Source organism: Sphaeramia orbicularis, chromosome 7 (assembly GCF_902148855.1).
Source record: "Sphaeramia orbicularis chromosome 7, fSphaOr1.1, whole genome shotgun sequence".
Lineage (NCBI taxonomy): Eukaryota > Metazoa > Chordata > Actinopteri > Kurtiformes > Apogonidae > Sphaeramia > Sphaeramia orbicularis.
Window position 1 is genome coordinate 24,990,392 of NC_043963.1, and position 11,975 is coordinate 25,002,366.

The window sequence follows — 11,975 nt, forward strand, 5'->3', positions numbered from 1 at the left end:
TCATTCACCACTAACAACAGAGTATATTTCATTTGAGCATATTTATAAGAGCTACAGTGAAAGAGAGAGAAAACAGAGAGAAAAAACAGGAGTAAGGGACTAGAGGAAGATAGAAAGCCAGGTGCTTCTACACTGCCTGAATCAAAGAACCCTGATTTCTTAAAAAAAATGAGTGAATCCAAGGCTGTGCAATGGACCGAGATACTGGAGCTGGACGACAGTTCATTCTGATGAGGACTGTGAACGAAAAACTACCAATCAAGACACATCTCTTACCATTTGGCAAAGGTATCCAAACAGAGGATTGGCAGTAGGACAGGTGTATTTATCTGGAAAGAAGTCATTATTGCAGCACTTACTTTGTGCTTTGTGTTAAATATAGCAGAGCTGCTGTATGTGCTGTGCAGTAACCACTATGATGGATCAAACATACCACGGTTTTACTGTGTAGTCTAACGCGTTCCTGCAGCTTTGAGCCTCAGCCTCTCAAATTTGTATAAGGATGCTTTAGGATATAAGGAGTAAAATGCATGCAGTAAATTCACTTGCCGTCAGAAAGAGAAGAGATTAAGGATTGAAGATGCAGGAGAAGTAAATATGGAGACATATTATCAAGACCGCCTCGGAATATTATGTGTTTACTATGGCATAAACAAGGTCTTTAAAGTAGCACAGCTGTGCCATGTAATATACTTTATTCTCATTTACCTACACGTCATGTTAATGCGATATGTACCTCACTGATTACAGTGTGATAGAAACACCAGTTAAAAAACTATATGACTCTGTCTTACAACTTTCTGGACCACATAAAAGGCGATCAAAACAAGACAAGGTTCATCCACAAAATTGGTTTGATGCCAATACATAAATCCAAACAGAAAAAACAAACACACTGCTAAAACAGTTGTTCACTGCCCCGATTCACAAATTTCATACTGATAGCACACTATAGCAGTTTCCAAAAACAGCACAGTAAATATGAGATGCTACCATGCTCACTAACTTTTATAACCCTATGTATTTTTATTTATTATGTCAGGATTTAAAATGTTCTGTGTATTACAAGTTAATCCTTGCTTGACAGTGATTATTAATGGAAAAATATGTATAAAAGCAAAAATAAAGTTAGGCTACCAACCTACTTTTCACCCACTATCAGTTTTTCACTCCTATTATAATATCTATATATCTATATCTATATATATATATATATATATATATATATATCTATATCTATATCTATATCTATATCTATATATATATATATATATATATATATATATATATATATATATATATGACTCTATCTCTATTCATTTATATATTGGTAATTATTTTCTATTTTTCACATTTGCCATCACAGTTTGACTAACCTCATCATTTTCTTTCAAATCCTGCCATTTATCAAACTAAAAATATTAAGGATCAAATAAAAAACAAAAAAATAATAAAAGATGTCTGTAGATTCTGAGATGAACAAATAAACATATCAGTGTGTAATGAATAATTTATGGCAAGGGAATTGAAGGGCAAAGGCTAAACTATGTGAGCTCCTAAACAGAACCAAAGTAAATGCAATTGAATAACTCTGTGCTCAACATTTGTTGTATAACAACTAATATGGAGTGCACAATTATTCAACTGAGTACATATAATAATATATATCAGCATGTTGATATTTACACAGCACAGACAAATACATTCTCCCAAGTTAAATATTACTACAATTTTTTTTTTTTTCATAAATGTAAGTCTTTTCCATTACAAGATTTCTCTTAAATGTTCCTCAACGAATGTTTTGGTATTGTATTCAAGTTTTTCTCGTATAACCAAACAGACAATCCTCTGTTGTCTTCTACAGTTAAATACATCACGAGAATAAACATCATGTTACAGCAAAGACCCATGTCCCCTTTTTCCCACATCCTGCTCCCCAGTAGTGTCCCCTCCCCAGGCCCCTCCAGTTTCTACCCCATATGCCTCCCTCCCTCCGCCTGTCAACTCACAGATACACAAACAGACAAACAGAGGAGTGTGGAAATGCAGGTGGTGGTCGAGAGTCACACTCCCAAATCAGGTCACCCTGAAGAGAGGAAAAGGTAGAACAGAGAGAATGAGAAAAACATTAAACAGCAAATGATCACACTTTCGTTGGTGCAAATGATCTGGAACAGCCCAAACATTTCAAAATGGTCAAAAATATTTGCCAAGGTTTTACAAATATGACTTAACCCTGGTCCAGTTATAGGTTTATCTGGTGCAAAAGCGACAGAACCTGAATTATCTAACAAATATTATATGCAATATATATTTTGTGACCTTGTTAACATGAAGATTAATTTTGTCAAAATGGAAACAGAAATACCCACCATCCCACTTGAATGTACAGAATGACACATTTACAACCGGAAAACATTAAGTTCTCACAAAGAGGAAATAACTTTTTTTTTTTTTAGCTAACTCATGAATAGTATCTATCTGGTGAAATCTTTTTTTTTTGTAATCATGTGTAGATGTATACATGTATGTATGTCCATGTACCAAAATTTTTAATGAAGAGAGTTCTAAAATAGTGACATTACACAAATAATACAAATTGTACAGATAAAGCTAACATTAGGAGGTCTGAAGGGGACTTGTGATGTTGGCTGTGGCATCTATGTGTTAATATTCAGTCAAATGTAATAAAATATCTGGAATTTCCCCTTGTGGGAATAATAATTGCATATCTTATCTTATCTTATTTTATATATTCTGTCAAGCATTGCATGTCAATAAAACAAGCACACAGTAATGTTTCTTAATCAGAACTGAAACTGTAATAAAGCTATTCAGAACACAGAGCAGATTACACATAAAGGTCAAAACAGCTGCCTCTACAGTATCATGAACTCACTGAGGCTGAAGCCTTTGCGTTTACATTTCAGGTATTTGAAAGCTGAGTGCAGCTTTTCCCTGTCAAAGTATTCAACAGCCATGCACCACTACACCAAAAAGCTCTTTCAACTCTTTCAGGTTTTGAGTCCAGAGGGGACTACCGCAGAGTGCATATGGCTGGATACGATAACAGAGGGAACAGGAAGCTGCTTTACACAACACTTTGCATGTTTTCATGTTATATGTCATCATTTGCATGCCACAATTACACCTCGGCTACTAAATATAAACATGAGCATTGAACCATGACCTTAGTGACTCAAATTTAGAGATGTTACACTGTTAATCTCAATACATATTTTATAACATTAAAAATCTATCTTGCTAAAATAAAGATGGTGAGATGTATGAAATATGATGAATTTAAGGTAAATAAAACAATAACTAAACTAATACTTGGATGATGTGTTTTCACCACAAATAATGAGATGAGGTGATCTGTCAAAGATTTATTCAGACATTTTTAGTGTTACATATTAATGCCATTTTCTTAATTGTAATGCTATTTCTATTATTATTTGTATTACATTACTTAATTCTAATATGAGACAATGTAAGGTTAAAGGTGGTATCTCCAATTGACAGTAAAACAAATGAAACCGATCATTATACATTAGAGTGAATAAAATGATGGATTTCTCCAAATTCTAAGATTTTTAAAGACATTTCATATAATTGAAGTACACAAGTAAACAAAAATATACATCACAGGTCTAGTTGTTTTTAGATCATTTAATGCAGAGCAGCATTCACACCAATACTAACAAACTGAAACTGTTGCAAAAGGTTGGTTGTCATAACAAATGTAAACATGATGCAAGTGTATCTGCAGTGTTTGCTATGACAGGTTTAGAGCAGATACAGTCAGTTCATTTTAGATTTAATTCTAATAAATATCAACTAGTAAAATCCCAGGGTCATGCTTATAGGTTATGTTTAAAATAAAGTGATGCATTTCACTGTGCTTTAGTCAGACTTGTGTCTTGTACTCACCGTCCTGCAGCGGTGGTTTGACTGGATAGGCTCACATTTGATTGGAGTAGGAGGTGGGCTGCTGCTCATAGCCCTGGCTGTAGCCTCCGTCCTCGTTGTAGCCTCCCTGCTGGCCGTAGTCGGGCTGGTACCCACCCTGGGAGCCGGCGTAGGGGTCCTGCTGACCATAGCCGCCCTGGCCGAAGGAATCGGGGGCAGGCTGCTTCTCCTGTGATGGGACGTATGTTCCAGCAAAGGCAGCCATCCAGCCGGTCTCCTTGAATACGAACCAGAGGTTTCCTACCCACAGGATCAGGTTGATGAAGCCAAAAGCCTGTGGATCAGAACAGTGTATTAGAAAATGATTCCTTCTAGGAGTAATGTCTTACCATTTCAGTTCTTAATACTGTGAAACAGCTGTCACATACCACAGAGGTGTTGAGGCCGGACACCTTGGGGTCGTACACCTCACGGCAGCGATTCCTCTGATCCTCACAGGCCGAGATGAGAGTGAGGACCTCCTCTGGATCAGTGGCTCTTTTCACATCTGACAGGCCTTTAGCCCAAGCACACGAGGACACGAGCCACATGAAGGAAAATACCGCCGTCACAACAAAGTCCTGAGGAACAGCAGGAACAGACAGGAGGACTTTTTTTTAGCAACCATTGCATTTAGTTACACAAGTCATAAGATGTGTATATATGATCAAACTCACGATTTGGGCTCCCTTGTTGTTTTCACGGTACTTCTCCAGTATGAAACAGTATACAGATAGGGCTGCCATAGAGTAGAGGAAGGAAAAGACACCAATGGTGACAAAGAACTCAGCTGAGGAGGAATAGTCCCCAACCAGGAATAGACGCTCGGAGTTCCCTCCCTTACAGGTGGGGGCATCAAAGTAGACTTGATGGAGCCTGAAAATAACAAAAGACAAAGAAATTAACATGCAGATGAAAAAGAAAGAGAGAGAAGAGATAACTGATGGCACTTTGGAGGAAGAAATGTGAAACTCCTTGTTCTCTGAAAACACAGTATGTTAATATACTGACCTGAATGGATATTCAAATTCTACTTCTATGCCTAGATCACTCTCCGACCGGTTTTGACATTCGACGCTCATCTTGAACATGCCAGAGTAACTGCCACATGTTGAGAAGGCGAAGATTGCAAAGATCTGCAGGAGAAACATGGCAAGAAGACACAGTGAGTATATGACCTTTGACACTTCTTGAACTATGAGAAAATTCAGAAAAGGTTTGGACTGCTATGGTGCTGATAATAGATTCTGTCCACTGGTATCAATTATGTTATAATGTAGATGAAGCACTTTATTCAAACCCAACATTCATATGATAACCTGCAGGTGTGCTTTTACAACCTGCAATGTCATAAGCGGGCTGATTCTCTACCAATCTGTACAAAAAAAAAAAAAAAACAGAGTGCAAATCAATGCAGTGTTATCACGTTGCACAGCGAGGGGGCTGCACCTGTTGTCATGGTTACCATTACACATAGTTAAGGCTGTTTTTGTACATTTTTCTTTGTTGCTTTTGAAGATTTTCTTTCTATTTAACGGTACAATAGTGATTTTCTACTTGTCAGTATTGTTCTTTAATACTCATGTTCAGCCAGGGCAAACACAGACATGCATGGAGATAAACTCACACTCTCACACACTGCACAGATTAGACAAGTCAGACTATTTTTACCACACCCTCCCCATGCTTCAGGCCAGATCCGATTGGATGGAAAATCCAGCTATTAATCTGACTGAGGTGCTCTGCCATCTGCCACCAAATACTCAACTACAAGCTACTGTAAAGCCAGTTACAACATACATGTACACAAAGCCACACCCCCACACGTGAGCTTATGAGGCCATCACTTCCTTCTTAACAGGAGTCTTGTAGTACTGTCTGCATGCTGTGGGCATCAACACACTGAACTATTTACAGTAATCTTTTAGCTAATGTGAGTCACGGGCTTGTTTGTTGGATTTACACACAGCAAGTGCTTAAATGAGCCCTTATTGTGATCCTTTTTGTTACCGCAGGGGTATTGTGTTCTCTATTGTCCTCTCCTAACATCTTAAACACCTTCACATTCTGGCACTGAAAAAGGCTCATTAACACATTTTAATAACCAATGCAAATGAGGGTAGATGCAATAAAATGTGTGAAATATAGCATGATGTGGTTGATAAAAACAGGATAGCAAGTTTTAATCTGTTTTATAACTTAAAGGTCTTATTTGGAGCTGCATAATCATACTATTTATGCTAATTTTATGCTTGTACAAACCAGGAAAGATGTCTCTAATTACCCTCACTTCCATAATATATACATTTAACATATATTACATCTTTCGGTGTCATGCTTTGGGATAATCCTGTCCAAGTTAGTAAATTCAAATTACAATGGTAATACAAAAAAGCTGAAAAATTGGTCTCAAAACTCCAAGAGACTAAGATGGTCTAACACTGTAGAGATGCACCAGCTGCATAATGAATCAATAACTACAGCATGTGCTTCGTATCTGAACTGCAGCATCTGCACAATCCCTAACACTTTGCACAGTATGGTACAATTTTGTCCTGAAAAAACAATGTCCTCCTTCTCAGTCTGCACTGTGGCACTACGTAAAATTTATGTAGCTGTTAGTGCATTTTGTTGAAAGATTTTACAGCTTCCAGGGTCCATACTATTTATTAGCCCCCTGAGACTATTGAAGGTTAAGTTTTCTCAAGTAGGATCAATAATCAGAGCAATGTTTATGTAGCCAAGCTGGGATTTGATGACTCTTTCTCCTTCTACAGACACATTTTGACAATTAAAACTCTCTCTAATGAGGGTTATTCTGTCTCTACTACAGCTCTCACTGCTGTTTTAACTGCAACACCCCAAAGTGACACAGCAATGTGAATAAAAACAATAAATAAGGCTCTCCCTTCAGGATGGAATGTAGCTTTCAGCCTCGAAGGTTAATGTGGCATACAGACAAAGTGGCTATTATCATGTATGCTGTCATGTTTGTGTATTTGATTGTAATGAGAAGCATCAAAGTCAAGTGAAAGCAAACAGTGGGAGGTTTCACAGAACAATTAAAAGCTGTACTTTTATGGTGATAGATGAGTGGAATGAGGAGTGATGGAGGAGGAAGAGTAGGCCAGTCAGGCTGCGAGGAAGAAATGGTGGCACTCTGAGTATGAGGTGCCATGGTAACACTATTGGCAGCATCACAGAGTGAGGAGGCAGAGGCTGGTTTCTACCCCTCCTGGTATGTTGGAGAGGTGTCAGCGCTTCTGTGCTGAGAAGATACACAGCCCATCCCCCCTCCCCCCTCAAAAAAACACACACACTCAGACACAAATGATCTGTCTGCTGCTGTCTTTCTCACACTGTCTGCATTTTTCATGTTGCTGTCTTCCCCAATCTCCCTGTGTCTCTATTATACATACATAGGATGTGGAAACTAAACTGTAACTGATTACATCCCAAGATTAGAAAATGTTTTTCGATTTTGCACACAGGTTAGCGGCAGCTCTACTCCAACAATATTTATTTTACAGAGAGAGAGATCCCTAGTCATGTTAAACTCCTATATTTTAATGTATCATGAAAGAATGTACTGGTATCTTTATAAAATACTCTCATTTCCATGCACTAGGACAAACCTGACCCAACAAGCCTCAAAAGTGGGGTAATTTAATATCTGTAATGGAAAAGAGATCTAGATGAGCTCCTTCTGCAAAAAATTTGCCTAGATTACAGAGGAAGGGAATGCTTCTTTATTTGGATGATAATGGATATAAGTTATTAAATTTGCCTGCACAATACGAGGACATTGTAGAACATTAAGCTATGATGAAGACATACTGAATTGTGCACATTAGCTATTAAAGTCCATGTTTTTCTGCTTTAATAGGTACTCTACTAATGCTAAGTGTGGAGAACATACATATGATATGAATGGATACCAACAAACAAATCTATTTATTATTGTTTTATTTGTTACATCTCAGGCAATCTTTTGCAAACTATTTATGACAATGAATGTATGATTTACTGGTCCGAATGACTGTTAGTTGATGAGGCATCTTATTTTTTTTCCCCTTTGGCTGTTATAATATATACAATTTTTATGTCAGGTGCTGTGTTTTTATGTTATTTTACGTTATGTATACCCACAAGCACAAAAGCACAGAAATAAACACCAGCTCTTTCAGCCATCACCAGAGGCACTGGAGAAATAAACACAGCACGTGTCCAGTGTCTAAACAGCAAAAAAGCCCCCTGAGCTACAACAAAACTCAACATCCTTTACTAACATTAAAGACTATAGGTGAATAAAGCCTTTATTTCTTTCATGCTTGCTGCGAATGAGTCAGAGAGCAGGAATTGAAATGCAGATAAAATTCAACATAGCAGCGCCACCCTTTAGCCCTGTGCTTGAGCTCTACATCAGCTTTATTTGGGGTACTCAGTGTCTTCCAACATCCATCAAATCTAGGCTTTGTCAGCATTATTCCCCAGAGACACGTGGAGGGTGGGGTGAGGAGGTGGGCAAAGCTACATGAGTCACACATGCTGGGTTGTTTCTATATAGAGACATCTTTTCAGCTGCTGTTTACTCTCAGTGCTGCATTAGAATCTGGAAAAACACTCTACAGGGGTGGTTCCTCACTCCCCTCCTCTTGAAAACACTGTGTTGCTGGTCATGCATGCCCATATTAATCCAGAAGGTGCAGCATCTCAGGCAGCCCCTCCTCTAGTCTGACGCCGAGGCACGCAGGCCCTCTGACAGATGATTCATGGGCCCTGGCCTCCTGAACGTGGCTGCTGATTGGTGGTTGGCTTGCTGTGACCCAGGCAGGCGGTGATGAGGTTCTGGCACACTCACATAGCTCCAGGGAAGGACTACAGAGTCATGCAGTACACTCATGCCTCCAACTGTTCTCTGGCAGATCTGCAGAGCCCATTACAATGTGGAGCTCCGTCAGTGCTGCTTTGGCATGCACGTTTTCATCTGGGCTCTGTTAAGGATGCATTTTTTTATGCTCAGGAGTGGCGGTGTGGCGAGGAATTAAAAAGGTCTCACACAGAAATATTACAACCAAAGGCCTATCCTGCCATAATCCCACCATTAGACACTGTATGTGCAGTAATTCAATGATCACACATAATCATTTTGATTATACTAGCTCCAAATGTACTTCCTATTATGTTTGCAGCTTTGTAGGTTGTCACAGCACTCAGAAAACAGAAGACACTTAAAGTCCAATCTTTTTAAGAGGTCCTCACTAAGCCGAGGGGCCTGAATGAGTAATTAGTACCACTTTTCCCACCACCGTGGTACCCCAGCTGTTGAGAAAAACAAAATGTAATAGAGAGGCTGTGAACCCTACAGCCTCTTCAGGACTGATGGAGGACAAACAGAGGGAATGAGAACACTTTATGATATAATGTTGAGTAACTTGGATCATAATCTCTAATGTGTGTAGCTTCAGAGTAAATTAGATGTTCTGAGTCTATATGAGGAGCTGGAATGAATTCATCTGGAGAATCATGATGTCTGAGAGATTACAAAGAAGGTGCACCAACCATAGCAGCATTGTCAATTGTCTGCATCCTAATAATGGAAAAAGGAAAACCCAAACAGCCCCAATCCTATATTACATAATTAAATCAAATCAATCTCTTTTTATACAACTAATTTCTTTTTCAGGATAACAAACAAGTGAATGAACATTTTGCACCTCAAACATCAACAATATACTATAGCAAGCAGAGGTCATGTCCTCTGAGAAGGATTTGACAAACCATCATTATACTCCTCCTCACTGGAGTGAAATAGTGTTACTATAGCAGTGACGCAATACATCCTGCTGGTGTCTCCTGCACAGGCCTGCTGGGGCATTCATCACTACTACCATCACACACACACACACACACACACACACACACACACACACACACACACACACACACACAAAACACACTCCTCTCTTGAAGCCTCAGTAAATATTTCAATATGTGACAGACATAAAGGTTCAACCTTAACAAGAGTTAATGTTTTAGAAATGTTAAACCCCTCATGAAACATGGTACAACTGTCTGTGAACATTTTTCCCCCTGAGAGTGTAGTTACATCTATTATTCAGCTCTGTGCAGTTTTATGACCTCAGTCTGAGACAAGGTCACAAATCAATCCCTAACAGACACACATTATTTACTGGTAAGAATGGTAGGAGTTAACATACTGTTCATTTTAATAAATATGGTTATTATTACAATTTTTTTTTATCAGACTCTATCTAACTTAATTATAACATACCTGCAAATAAAAATGTAAAAGGAAGGACTTACCCATTGTAAAACTTTAATAAATCCCAATGGTTGTTTGACTATTGTGAACTGCCCTTGGGCCACCAACTGTCAACACAGAGAAACCATGGTCAACAATGGAGTTTAGACATTTTCACATGACTCTGACTCTAATGGTGTGAAGTCACCCTCTTGTAAACTAGGCTGGATGATGAGATGATGCTGTTGATTAAAACCATTATTAGTTTATTAGTCATGGCCCACAGGCCTTCTGCAGGTGTTTATTACACAGCAACTATTTTGCTTTTCACACTCGGGCCAAAGTGACTCAACTGGCATCACAGATGGCTTCTTGGTGGCCCTATGAGAGCCTGCACACCCAAAGTAATGTTGATATTACTTCAATACTGTGAGTGAGTGTGTGAGTGTGTGTGAGAGAGAGAGGGGTAGAGATAGAGCTCCTGCCAGCATTACAATTAGACAAAGCTGATTACCGTTGTGCCTCTTACTGTACACTTTACATCAGCATTTACATTATTTATACACACATTTCCTTATATACCTCTAATTGACAGACAGATGGAGGGATTTGTGCGCAGGTAAATGCGACACCGCAAAGAAGGCGGCGTGTCCCCGTGCGCATCAATAAATGGCCGCACAGGAATAAGCAGCAGTGATGGTTTTCTGTGAGCCCCAGGCTGTAGGGCTACTTTCACCCTCCGCCTGACGCTCCTTGTTTCTCGCCAAATAAACATCCATATTAAACAGATGACGCATGTTTTGTCAAAATGCATCCTCGGAACAGTCTGGCAGCCTGATATCCGCTTATTTCCGAGTAAAGCCTTGTTAGTTTTTGGTAAACCACAAAGCTATCTGACAGATGAACTGATCGTGGCCACACAGATGCAGGAGTGTGTCCTATTCTGTGTCGGGGCCTACTGCGGCTATCTGAAAACACCAAGGGCCTGCATTTAATCAGATTCCTGTTTGAAATCTGAGCAACAGCACAAAAAATATTCTGATGTAAATGACTGGAATCAATGAGCAGAATCTGTGGAGAAAACAGGCTTCTGCATCATATCCGTTCTTTGGTAAATGTCATTGCTGGACATCCTACACATTTCTGGAGTGTCAGCGGGCCGCTCAATCACACCGACTGCAGCATCAGGATCAGGACACTACAGCCAAATGATCCCATTACAACGCGGTCTGACACGCTCCAACGAAAATGCTTCTTTTTTAATGCACAAACACCAATTTCCACTCGAACGGATCGAAAACACTGCATTAAACACTAAAGGTCGGTGGATCTATGAGAAAAAAAAAACCTGCAGATTTATCAGACCGCACGGGGAAGGTAATAATCCCAAATAATTAAACATCACCAATCAAATGAAACAGCAGTGAAATATAGGATTTTTCTCTCAAAGCCTTACCTGGTTTGCAACATCCATCTTGGCCGCTTACTCGCTGATAAGAGGATCAGAGGGGCGGAGGGAGGGAGGCGTCTCATCCGGAACAGCCCAGGGGAGGAAGACGCCCAGGAGGAAGAGCAGGACTGCGTCACGAGCTGGGCGAGGACGTGTGAAGCGTCGTGACGTCAGACTGACATTGGATACGAGGTAGAGACGAGCGGAGCCGTTCGTCCAATCAGAGCGCAGCTTTATTCTAAGGGAGCTGAGACTGCTCCGGGTTATAACGCAGGGAAGAGCGCATGGAGACTGTTCACGGTTTACTAG

At 39.5% G+C, this 11,975-nt stretch overlaps 1 protein-coding gene across 1 annotated transcript; it reads right to left on the reverse strand.

Annotated features, from left to right (window-relative positions):
- Positions 1–1,342: 1,342 nt before the first annotated feature.
- On the reverse strand, positions 1,343–11,781 carry sypb (synaptophysin b). The gene is made up of 7 exons (XM_030137874.1): positions 11,673–11,781; positions 10,279–10,344; positions 4,963–5,087; positions 4,629–4,827; positions 4,341–4,532; positions 3,934–4,246; positions 1,343–2,086 (listed from the first exon to the last, which is right to left on the reverse strand). The coding sequence occupies exons 1-6, from the start codon at positions 11,688–11,690 to the stop codon at positions 3,965–3,967; spliced, it is 882 nt and encodes a 293-aa protein (XP_029993734.1). The 5' UTR covers positions 11,691–11,781; the 3' UTR covers positions 1,343–2,086; positions 3,934–3,964.
- Between the last annotated feature and the right edge of the window lie 194 nt (positions 11,782–11,975).

Excerpts from the sequence above, each read along its gene's own strand:
- sypb (XM_030137874.1), bottom strand. Across the intron at positions 5,088-10,278 it reads TTATTAAAGTTTTACAATGG|ATCTTTGCAATCTTCGCCTT; the intron begins GTAAGTCCTTCC and ends TTTCTCCTGCAG. Across the intron at positions 4,828-4,962 it reads GAATTTGAATATCCATTCAG|GCTCCATCAAGTCTACTTTG; the intron begins GTCAGTATATTA and ends TGTTATTTTCAG.